Here is a 12,809-nt window from a genome sequence, read left to right on the forward strand (position 1 = left end):
CCCTTTTTTTAATATACTCCGTTCCCTTTGAAATAAAGGTCAACATTTCATTTGCCGTCCCTTGCATACAGATCATTCTGTTATAAATGCATTTTGTCAATACAGATTCACTGTAACATGATTGACAAATTGGGGGCACTGTTTCTGCAGCGCACAAACTTTTAAGACGTGTTGATTGTAACGCAATTACAGCACCAACACTTTTAAGGTGCTGTTTCTAAAGCATGATTTTTCTATAACATGGGGTTACACAAGAATACAACTATCGTGTTATAGAAGAACTGACTTGTACCAGCTTTCTGTGGTTCTTGCACAAGGACCTCCAAATCTCCAATGCTGCAGCTTTCTGCCAGATTTTAATAGCCTTGCACTTTTCCACATTGCGTTGCATCTACCAAGTTTTTGCCAATTTACGTAACCTGTCTATATTCCTTTGTCATCCTCACTGCTTGCCTTCCTGCATTTGTCATCCACCAACTTGGTGATAGTAGATCCACTTTCCCTCATACCAAGTCATTAATATATATTGTAGTAATTGTAGCTCCTGCACTGATCCCTTTGGAACTCATAGAAACATAGAAAATAAGAGCAGGTCATTCAGCATCTCAAGTGTGCTTCATCACTTATCAATAGCCTGTTCCTGCTTTTCCCCATATCCATTGATCCCTTTCACACTAACTGGTACATCCGATTCATCTTGAAATCATAAATTTGGTTGCGCCTGCTTTCTGTGTGAAGAAATTTCTCTTCTTTTCAGTCCAACAGGTTTATCCTGTATTCTTAGTCTGTGATTTCCCTACCATTGAAAGCATCCTTCATTCGTAAGGGCAGCACAGTGGCTCAGTGGTTAGCACTGCGCCTCACTGTGCCAGGGACCCAGGTTTGATTCCAACCTCAGGCGACTGTCTCTGTGGCATTTGCACATTTTCCCCGTGTCTGTGTAGATTTCTTCTGGGTGCTCTGGTTTCCTCCCACAATCCAAAGATGTGCAGGTGAATTGGCCACATTAAATTGCCCATCGTGTTAGGTGTATTAGTCAGAGGTAAACATGGGGAAGAGGAATAGGTCTGGGTGGGTTACTCTTTGGAGGATCAGTGTGGACTTGTTGGGCCAAAGGGCCTGTTTCCATACTGTAGGGAATCTAATCTATTCTTGCTAGAATTTTATAGGTTTCTTTGAGTTCACCCCCTCACTCCTCTGTAACCAATTCAACCTCTCCTTGTATGTCAGACCTGCCACCCCAGGAGTTAGTCTGGTAAACTTTGCTGCACTCCCACTGTAGCAGGGACATCTTTGGATAAGGAAACCAAAACTGCACATGTTCCAGATGTCTCAAAAAGGCCTTATGTAATTGCATCAAGATATCATTGCTCATATCCTCTCATTTTGAAGGCCAGCATAACATTTATTTTCTACTCCTTATTTTTGGACACTTTTAAATTGGGTTTTAAATTTTCTCAATCCTCTGTCTTTCCATTTTTTGATTGTTGGTCATTTTGCAATTTGGGTTCCACAAGGATCCAATGCTCAAGTCCTGACCTCATAACAGCTTTTGGTTGAAACATTGAGAAAACATTGGTTGAAACATTGAACTCCAGAAGTGAAGCGACATCAAGGCAGCATTTGACTATGTATGTAGCCCTAGCAAAATTGGGAGTCAGTGGGTATCAGAAGAACCATACTGAACACACAAGATGGTGCCAGTATGATATCAATGCAGGAGTTGATTTGGTCTTGATTTTCTAAAAGGAATTAGTTAAATATTTAAGGGAAAAATATTTGCAAGGCTTATGGGGAAGTAGTGGATGAATGATAAAAACTGAATTGCTACATGTTGCGCCAGCCATCTTCAGCTAATTCATCAATGACCTTCCTCCATCATAAAGTCAGGTTATGAAGTTTGCTGATATTTGTGCTGTATTCAGCATTGTTCGCCACTCTGAGAACTGAAGCAGCCATGTCCAAATGCAAGAACACTGCACAGCGTCCAGGCTTGAGCTGATAGCAGTAACATTCTCACCACACAAACTTCAGGTAATGACCATCTAATAAAGAGAGAATCTGACCACCTCCCATTGAGGATCAATGGCTTACCAACATTGAATCCCCCATTGTCAACGTCTGGAGATCACTATTGACTAGAAACTGAACTGGACAATCCATAAAGCTACTGTGGCTATAAAAGAAGATCAGAAGCCAGGCTAGGAATTCTGCACCGTGTAACTCTTGACTTCTTGATCCCCATCCGCCATTGACAGTGCACTCATCACCTGTAATGATGTACTGTTCACTTGCCTGGATTGGTGCAGCTCCAACAAGAAGTTGACATCATCCAGGACAAACCATCGTGCTTTTTTTTAGCATCCTTTTCACCTCCACATTCACACAGTGACAGCATTGTGCATCACCTGCAACATACACAAAAGCAACTCACCAGGCCTCTTTGCTAGCATCTTTCAAAGGAAGGACAAACAACGTAAAGCATGGGAGCACCACCACGTTGAAGCTCTCCTCCTGATCGTGTACCATCTGACTTGGAATTGGATCAGTGTTCCTTTACAATTATTGGGTCAAAACCTTGAATTCCCTCCCTAATAGCTTTGCAGAGGTATGTACGCCCAAGGACGACAATGGATCAAGAAGGCTGCTCACTGCCACTTCGCGTGCAATAAGTACCTGCCTAGCCAGCACAATCCGGATTCCACAAACGGACAGAAATACTATTTTTTTTAGTTGTGTGTTGGAATTATTAAAACATTAACTTGTTTAAAAATGGTTCTTCCCCTCAGGAGGCAGATAATTTTTCTTGTTATGTGCTAAGGCATTTTCTACAAGTGAATATGGAAACCACAGCATGGATATGACTAATTCTTTTGTAGAAGATTCCTTTATAGATACAAGAAAATATAGGTATCAGCTTTCCATTTCAACTCAAGTAATATTTGCTTTTGTCATCAACATTATAACTCTGTAGATAATCCTTTTGAATGAAGGCCATTCTGTAATAAATTCAGTATGCTAACTGAACTAATTAAGTGTTTGGTCTCTTGTGTTTGTACTTTTACCCCTTCTCTGTAGATGAGATGCTAGCTGGAACTCACCAGATTTTTTTTCTTTCAGTTCTTGCAACAATAGCATTTGCCTTTCTGCTGCTTCCAATGTGCCAGTATTTAACAAGACCCTGTTCACCTCAGAACAAGTAAGTTTATAATTCAATGTGCTATATTCACAGTGAATTTTGAGAATGGTTGTGCTTTTTATTTTGTTGACTCTCATTGATTATTTTGCCTTTTTCTCCATAAGGAAAGAATTAAGTCTTCTGCTTGCTTGCCTTAAGTAGCATTTATAGTTTACTGCAAAGGTATATTTCATGTGTACTGTTTAAATCTGCTTATTTTCTGAATGGTTAGTTGTGTGAACTTATCAAAGATCCCAGCGCTGGAGTTAATTTAAAATTGACAAATTTGCACTCAGCAACTCTACAGAATCTTTAATTACCAGTGAGTCAATAAAGATGAGAACTTCTGCATTTGTGTAGCACCTTTTACAACCTCTCTGTCATAAAACATCAGCCAATGGTGAACTTTTGAATTGTGACCACTGTTTTAATTTAGGAAACGTGGTAGCCAGTTTGCACACAGCAATCCTGTATACAACAGTATAAAAAAGATCAAATATGCTCCTGTTGTGTAAACAGTGATAAAGATTAGTGTGGATTGCATGAACTCAAATTCATGCAGTGTAAATTGTTGTTCTCTTTGAGTTTTGGCATTATTGTGATTCAGCCCTGATTAATGCAAGGCTTCGACAGCATGGTTCTTGCTATTGTTCAGGTTGAAATGTTTTGCTTGAATTTGGAAATACTGGTTTAATTTTATATATCTCTCCCCAGGTTGGTGCATCTTCCACACATCTATCCTATCAAATCCCTAAAACCTATTATAAAGCCGCCAGTTTGAATATTGTCTTAACAATGTTCTCAGTGTTGGATTCCTAAAAAATCTCTGTCTCCAATGCCTCCATGTTTTTCATATTTGACTTTTGTCCCCTACAGTTTGTAAAGCTGTGATGCACAGCAAGATGGATTGTTAAATGTACAGATGCAGGTACTTATTTAATATTTAGTAAGATCATTGCTGGGTATAGATGGAGCTGGTGAAGTTCTAGAATGTCTTTTCTTTGAGGTCGCTCAGCACTGTGGACAAAAGGGGACATTAATTTAAGAATGATGAAGGCCCTAGGTCTAGCTCCATTACAAACATTGTGGAATGGATTTGCAGAAGTCTCAATTCACTTTGTCAGGGCTCTTGTGGTGCAATGGTAGTATCCCTCTGGGCCAGAAGACCTGGATTCAAGTCACAGCTGTTCCAGAGATGTAACATCTCTGAACATGTTGATGAGAAAGTATCTTGACTGTGTGTGTGTGTGTTGCGCTTCCTCCCACAGTGTCCTCTCTCTCCCCACCCTCTTGCCTTCCAAAGCTGCTCCTCACATCCTCATAACCTGCTACTTCACCCTTGCACAGTTAGCTACATTTTCATAGGATTGTTTCTCTTAATTTAAAGCCTTTATTAATCTTTTGGCCATTCCACAAAACCTTTATTTACTGGTAAATAAATAAAGCAAGAAAAATAGAAATTGTATTTATTCAGTAACTTTCACAACCTCATCTCAAAATATTTCCTAATCACTATGGAAAATTTATTAAAATGTTTTAATTTTTAAAAATGGCAGCTAATTTGAACACAAGAAATGCCTTTAAGTAGCAATAACATAAGTGGCTTTTGGTGTTTGTTGAGGAATGTTGTTTGACCGGTGAACTGGAGAGAGTCATCCTGCTGTAAATCAAATAATGCATGGAATATTTTATCTGCACTTAAATCAAGAGTCTCATTTACCCTCTCAAAACCTTAAGTGAAAGATGGCAGCTTTACTGCACTGAAATATCAGGCTAATTTATGGCATAAAGCTTTGTAAACCCACAGCCTTTTGAACAAACTGGGAATGCTGCTACTATGGGAAGGGCTGATACTAAACAATACGGTTTCATTTCTCCTAGTTTGTAAATAACTCGTTTGGTTGGGATATGTGATCTGTATAAAGTAAATATAGAAAATGAGATCATCTTCCCTCATGCCCTCGACTATTTATTTCTCTCCAGGGAACAGGAGATTCGACGTTTCGGGCACAGGCCCTTCTTCAGGAAGGCATTCCTGAAGAAGGGCCTGTGCCCGAAATGTCGAATCTCCTGTTCCCTGGATGCTGCCTGACCTGCTGTGCTGTTCCAGCAATAAAGTTTCAACTTTGATCTCCAGCATCTGCAGACCTCACTTTCTCCTATTTATTTCTCTCTCCTTTTTGTTCATAGTTGCTGTAAAGAAATTGTTTACTATACTTGTCTGTGGTTGGATGAGAATTTTGGAGTGTCCTGGAGTTGCAAAAGGCACAGTATCATTACACTTTTTAAAAATAATATTTGTGTGCCTAAATCATAAATTGCTAGAAAGGCTTTTGGACAACCATTCCTTAATTTAAAAAAAAAATTATTTCTTTAAGTAATTTTGGTGCATGATCAGAGTTGCTTTAAAAAGAAAAAAGTAGTTTGTGCCATATTGGCATAGAAATGCATTTGTATTTGTGGATGTATTGCATAGTTTACTGTGTTCTATTTGGCTTCACAATGGGGAAGTGTATTTGTGGGCATGGTAGCTCTATATTCATAAGAGACTTCAAGAGAGCAAATTCAAGGCCCAAAGTATTATGTTTTTATTATTAAATCCTGTTTCCTCATCTAAACAAAAATTGCAAACCTTTGTGACCAGACAGTGCTTTGGTGATGAAGAATCTCCGCCAGTCTGTGTGCATAACTTCGGCTGTTGATTTTCACCTCTTCTGAGTCCACAACTGTTTGGCTGCTTCACCCTCCCTCCAGAGTGCCTTTGTCTGCCTAATGCAGCAGTGTAGATACTGCCGAAAATGAGGTTGAGTGAAGTGCAGCATGAGTGGAGGAGCAATAAAAACCTAAATAAGAACGCTGAAAAGAATATGGAATCTGGGAGAAAAATACGTCATTGGAAGGAGAGAAACTCAGCTGGTGAGGGAGAGTGTAATGAGGTACAGGAGAGAGAAAATTGATAGATGAAATTATAGACTTTGCTTTGAGGAGTGAATTTAATGCCTCAGAGCACCGCAATGGTAAATTTTATTACCGTAATATGCCAGGTGAAATTCTGATGCATGATGTCATAATTATTTGTATTGTATTAACTTATAAGACTGCTTTTGTTCTTAAATTAGTGATTAGGTCAGTGATTAGTGGTTTTCATACACAATGGGCAATCATTAAGCCTTCTGCCTCTGTCCACTAATTAAACACCAGTTAAGATAAATTCTTAACTTCATGTAATAAAAATAGAATTTGGCCTGTGAAGCTGCAGTAAAAGTATGGGTATAATTATAAGCTGATGTAATCATGGAGCACAGTTCCCAAAACCCCAGCAAGTCTCATGGAATCTCACAAAGTATTTTAAACATAATTGCTCACTGCCAGAAGTCGTCCAGCCTAAAGTAATAACCAAGTACATACTGGAAATACTCAGCAGGCCTGGCAGTATAAATGAAGAGTGCAACTACCATTTCCCCACAGCTGCTGCCAAATGTAGTGACCATTTCCAGCATTTTGTTTTTATTTCAGATTTCCTATTATTGAATATTGTTGAAGATAATTTGGTAACAGAGTTGGCCGAAGTGGACTGAAAGAGAGAGTTCATTAGGAAGGACAGTTGATGAACAATCTCAGATATTGAGAAATTAGTTAATTACAATCAGCAAATATCCCAGTGAGGAAGAAGGATTCCAGGAAAGGCATAAACTTACCAGGGTTAACCAGATTAATTATGGATAGTATTAAATTGAATGAATAAATATACAATATGACAAAAATCAATGGTAAAACCAAAGATTTGGGCAAGTTTTTAAAAATGTCAATAGAAGATGGAGAAAAAATAATGGAGGAAAAAAGGGACAGAGGGCAACCTAGCAAGTAACATAAAAACAGACAATATGAGCTGCTTTAAAGATTAAAAGCAAGAGAGACACAATAGTAAACATAAGTGCCTTATAGGATGAAGCTGTGTAAACGATAATGGGCAGTCTGGAAGCGGTATAAGAGTTGAATAACAACTTCACTCATCTTTCACAGTAGTCGGCATTAGTAGCATTTCAAATATATTAAGTGGGTGGAGTGTACAACATGAAATAAATATGTGAGCTGTCACTGGAGAAAAACTACTCGGGAAACTCGTGGGGCTAAAGACTGAGAAGCCCCCTAGACCTGATGGGTTGCTTCCTTAAGGTATAAAGGAAGCAGCTGCAGAGGTAGCGAATGCACTGATGTAATCCTTAGATCTTGGGAAAAGTCACAGCAGATTGAGAAAACAGCTGATTAACACCTTTATTCAAAAAGGGAGGGGGACAAAATTCTAGAAGATAACTACAGGTCAGTTAGCTTAACGTCTGTCATTGGGAAAATGGTGAGTTTGTTATGAAGGTTGTAATAGCAGATCATTTAGAAATGCTAAGTATGATCAGGCAAAGAGAACGAGAAGTCATGTCTGATAAATTCATTGTCTGTTACCTCCTCAAGGAATGCTGAATAGATAAAAAGGGAGCCAGTGGATGTAGTGTATTTGCATTTTAAAAAGGTGTTTCATAATGTACCCCAAATTGGGCTACTTAATAAAATAAGAGCCCTCCGCGCTAGAAGTGGTATATTAGAAGAATTAGAGAATTAGCTAATTGGCTCACATGGAAATATTTCACCTGTTGCTGGTCAGGTGAAATATGCTAGCATACATCTGCAATTCCCTCCCGAATGGCATTGTGGATCAACCCACAGCAGGTGGACTGCAGCAGTTCAAGAAGGCAGCTCACCACCACCTTCTCAAGGGGACCCAGGTATGGGCAATAAATATTGGCCAGCCAGTGATGCCCACATCCCACTAAATGAATAAAAAAACAAATTGGCAGAAAATTGGGATAAAGAGGGATTTTTCAATATTGCAGTATGTAATGAGTGAAGTCCCCAAGGGATCTGTGCTGGAGGCACAGTTATTCATTATAGCATTAATGATTTGGATGGTAGAGGTCAATGTAATATTGCCAATTTTGTAGATGATACAAAAATAGTTGGGAAGGCATGTGGTGAAGATGAGCCTACGGGGGGGGGGGGGGGGGGAGGAGGAATGTAGACAAGTGCGTGAGCCAAAGTTATTAGATGGAATATAATGTGAAAAAACATAGTTCTGTAATCTGGCAGGAAGAATAGAAGTTCTTAGTCTTATAAGTAGGGAAAAACTGCAAAAAGCTGCAGCACAGATGGATTTAGGGGACCTCAAAAATGAAGCACAAAATGCTAGCATACATCTTCAGGTAATTGGAAAGTCAAATAGAATGTTGGCTTGTGTTTCAAAGGGAATAAAGTATTAAAAAAAAAAGGAAGCCTTGCTAAAACTATATAAGGCACTGCTCAGACCACAGGTGAATACTGTAAACTATTTTGGTCCACTGATCTAAGGATATGTATGCTGGCTTTGCAGGTAGCCCAGTGGAGTTTCACGAGGTTGATCTTGGATATGGAGGGATTTCCTTATGAATAAATGTTGAGTAGGTTGGGTCTGTATTTATTGAATTTTAGGAGAATGAGAGCAGACATTGTTGCAACCATATTTTCCCTGAAGGGAGTAAGTCTGTGGGCGTCTTTACTACAGAGGGCTGTCGAAGCTGAGATGGACATTTTTAATCAATTTTAAGGGAATTGAAGGTTATGAGAATAAGGCAGGAAAATGGAATTCATGATGATCAGATCAACCATGTCTAATTAAATCATGAGGCAGACTCTCTGGGCAAAACAGCTGACTTTTGCTCGTGTCTTACAGTCTTCATAGAGTCATACAGCGTGGAAACAGAACCTTCAGGCCAACCATCCATACAGAATATAATTCCAAACTAAACCAGTCCCCCTTGCCTGCTCCTGGCCCATATCCCTCCAAACCTATTCATGTTTTCATCCATGTGTCTTTTAAACATTGTTATTGAACCCACATCCACCACTTTCGCAGGAAGTTCATTCCACCCACAAACCACTCTGTGTAAAAGATTTTCCCCTCATGTTTTTTTTAAAATGCCTCTCGTTTTACCTTAAAAATATGCCAGGAGAAAATGAGGTCTGCAGAAGCTAGAGATCAGACTCGAGAGTGTGTTGCTGGAAAAGCACAGCAGGTCAGGCAGCATCCGAGGAGCAGGAGAGTCGACATTTTGCGCCAAAGCCCTTCATCGGGATATTTCCTGATGAAGGGCTCTGGCCCGAAACGTCGATTTTTCCTGCTCCTCTGATGTTGCCTGACCTGCTGTGCTTTTCCAGCAACATGCTCTCGACTTAAAAATATGCTCCCTCGTCTTGACATCCCCCATCCTAGAGAAAAGACAACAGCCATTAACTATCTATACCCCTCATAATTTTCTAAACTTCTATTAGGTCACCTCTCAACCTTCTACGCTCCAATGAAAAAATGTCCCAGCCTACCCAGCCTTTCATTTTAACTCCAATCTTCCATACCAGACAATGTCCTGGTAAATCTCTTCTGCACCCTCTCCAGCTTAATAATAATCTCTCTATAACTGGATAAACAGAACTGGACACCGTATTCCAGAAGAGGCCTCACCAATGTCCTATACGACCTCAACATGACTTCCCAACCCAATACTCAAAGGACTGAGCACTGGAAGCAAGCGTGCTAAATGCCTTTTAAATATCCTGTCTATATGTGATCCAAACCTGAAAGAATTTTGTACCTGCACCCCGAAGTCCTCTATTGTTCTACAACAAGGCCCCATGATTAATTCTCTAAGTCCTACCCTTGTTTGTTGTACCAAAATGCAATTCCTTGTATTTATCCAGATTGAACTTCATCTGTCATTTTTCAGCCCATTGACCCATTTAATCAAGATCCCTTTGTAATTTTAGAAAATCTACTTTACTGTCTATTATGCCACCAATTTTAGTGTTGTCTGCAAACTTAGTAACCATGCGTCTTTCATCTCTAATTGCCTCAAAGTATTAAGTTACATTTGATTATGTTCCCTATTAGATGTATAATATTAAAATGGTTGATCACAGACTGTGTGATTTCATGATTTCTTTTTAGATGATGTTTAAGAATAAGTCCAAGTATATGAAGGCCAGTTTACCAACTAAGAGCAAACAGGAATAAAACTGAACTTCCTGAATTGAATTCCTCAATAATGCATGCAACCTTACTACTGCAATTAGTAAAAGCTCTTCATGATCTCCTCTGCACCATTTGATAATGTTTTGTCATTTCATTTGGTTTTTATTTCTGCCATGATGCACTTCTATGTGTGATGTCCAGTCTCCAAAATTTTTGACAAGTTGCCAACAGGTTTTGGTAATGATAGCTAGGTTTGTGCCATAGAGGGAAACTCAAATCAGGAAGTCTCTTCATTTTAGTGGATACTTCCATCGATGTCATCCCTGTTTCTCTTCCAGGGAAATGTGGTGGAGGGGTGAATGAAATCAGGCTCACTGGCCCCAGAAGAAATATTGATGCAAAAAGGTGGGGAATTGTAGAGGTAGGCCAGTTCGAAAGTTCGTCTCAATTCGGAGCTGGCCCCAATCATAGAATCTTCATGTCATTTTGCTGTAGTATTTTATTCCTCAGAGGAATGACAAACCTCCTGCCCTTTCCATGATCCCAAACTGCTATGCCCTGCCCCTTTCCATAAAGTGACACAGTACCACCCCTGCATGCACCCCCTCCCTTTCAAGGAGCTATTCCTCCCCATCCACACTTAGCTCTCCTGTGGTGCTGCTGCCTCCACCAACTGCTCTCTCAGCAACCCCCCCCCCCGCCACCCACCCACCACTTTTGTGGAGCCACTCACCCCACTTCAGTGGACTGATTTCTTTCTCCCTCACACCCCACCATGCCTCTTCAATGATGCAGTAGATTCAGCACAAGTTATTGACAAGTGAAGAATTGTGCTGTTGCCTCTATCACTTGCTCCAGTTCCTTGGACCAGTTGTAGCATTCTTCCTGCTATCCAGACTCCTCAATAATTCACTTCACTCTGGTTTCAATTTGAATCTCTCCTCCTTGTGAAATATGTTATGTATGCAACTATTTACACAACAGTAATTTGCTTTGGTCACTCATTCAATGTGCACTACTGTTAAACAACCAAGTAGACTTTCTACTCTTTCAAACACAGCTTCAGCAAGTTACTCAGCCCCCAGCTTGCCACTAACAAAATTTGAAATCAAATGGTCAATGGAAATTTATAGAACAGAAATGTATCCAAATATCACTATTTGGAGTGGTAATGGACATCAGAAAGTGGATTAAAATCATGCAAGAAGGGCAGATGAGTCTGGACTATGGCCAGGCCCTGGTGCAGACTCGTAAGATCTTCTGGTTCCCTCACTCTCCCTTGTCCCATGCAAGTGGTCTTCACGTTAGGACTGTGAGGCTGAAGAATAACCCAAAATTTAAAACACTGCTTTTAAGGAAATAAATTGTGGCTACAAATGAAAACATTCAACATAAAAGTGAAACACAGTTTCCGCTAGGCTGAAAAGCTGTATGTGGCCTGCACTCAGTGAATGTACTTAAGGTCTTCTTGCATGGAACCGCCCTGTGCAACACTCTTCACTCAAGATTCCTGATAAAGTAAGGACCCCTTGTAGAGGGCAGACTTCCTATCCTCTCTGTTAAATTACCTGCGGTCTTGTCTGAATGCCAATGTATCTCATGTTCCATGTTAATCTGGCCAATAATTGTGCAATGTGTGCGATTCATAGTCAGAGTGAAATTCCTAATGGTGTCTGTTAACTTGAAATTTAATTGTTTCTCTATTTTATTATATTTTGCCAAGGTGGGAGTGTTGGGCCATGAGACAGATAAGCTGAATGAAATTTGACATACGTTGTATTGGCCCCATTGGCAGTAGTGCCAACAATTGAAAAAGATGACTGCATCTTAAATGATTTCGGTTGTGGAAAACCACTGCTGTTTTCTACGCCTGTGACGAGTAATTGCTTCACGTAGAAGAAGAAAGAAATTAGTGTTACCAATATTTTCATTATTTTAATGCTTGCTTTAGTGGAATAGATCACCATGAAGGAAAAAAAATATTTTTATGTGCTGCATAACTCCTCCTCTACGTGGGACACAAGTGAGAAAGTAAAGAATTTTCAAGTTAGAAGCTGCATGTATTTCATAGTGCCGGAAGAGGCCGTTTGGTAGGAGGCCAATTGCATCCTACCAGACCCAACCCTCCAAGCTATCCCTCTAACACAGCGATCCATTGCTAATCCATCTAGCCTGCATATCTGGGAGGAAAGCGAAGTATCCAGTGGAAACCCACACAGATGTGGGAGAATTGCAAGTCTGATACATTTGCATAGGCAGGAATAAAGCCCTGGTGCCTGTCGCTGTGATGCAACAGTGCTGACTTACTCAGCGTTGACTTCTCTACATCCTGATGCTGTCTGCCTTGCTGTGTTCCTCCAGCCTCCTGTTTGTCGACCAGTGCTAACCCCCTGAGCCACCGTGCCACCCACAAGCCCCCATTTCTGTAATGCCTCCTTGTAAATATCCTAAATAGTATTCCAGCCATAAGATACCTTTGAGTACGGCCACTGTTTTGCAAGCAAGTGCAATAGCCAGATTTCACAAAAATCTCGCATAAATAGGAAGGAAACCTAGAAATGTAGACACTAGGAGCAGGAG

The 12,809-nt window shown here is 40.1% G+C and overlaps 1 protein-coding gene across 1 annotated transcript in view; it reads left to right on the forward strand.

Moving 5' to 3' along the window:
• sppl3 (signal peptide peptidase 3) overlaps positions 1-12,809 on the forward strand; it is a 114,282-nt gene that overhangs the window by 42,147 nt on the left and 59,326 nt on the right. The window contains exon 4 of the mRNA XM_088000129.1: positions 3,121-3,199. Coding sequence (XP_087856255.1) covers positions 3,121-3,199 — 79 coding nt within the window. The remainder of the gene's footprint in view (positions 1-3,120; positions 3,200-12,809) is intronic.

Source organism: Chiloscyllium plagiosum, unplaced genomic scaffold (genome assembly GCF_037043375.1).
Source record: "Chiloscyllium plagiosum isolate Xiang-an unplaced genomic scaffold, Cpla_swu_hap1 HiC_scaffold_24, whole genome shotgun sequence".
Taxonomy (NCBI): Eukaryota; Metazoa; Chordata; class Chondrichthyes; order Orectolobiformes; family Hemiscylliidae; genus Chiloscyllium; species Chiloscyllium plagiosum.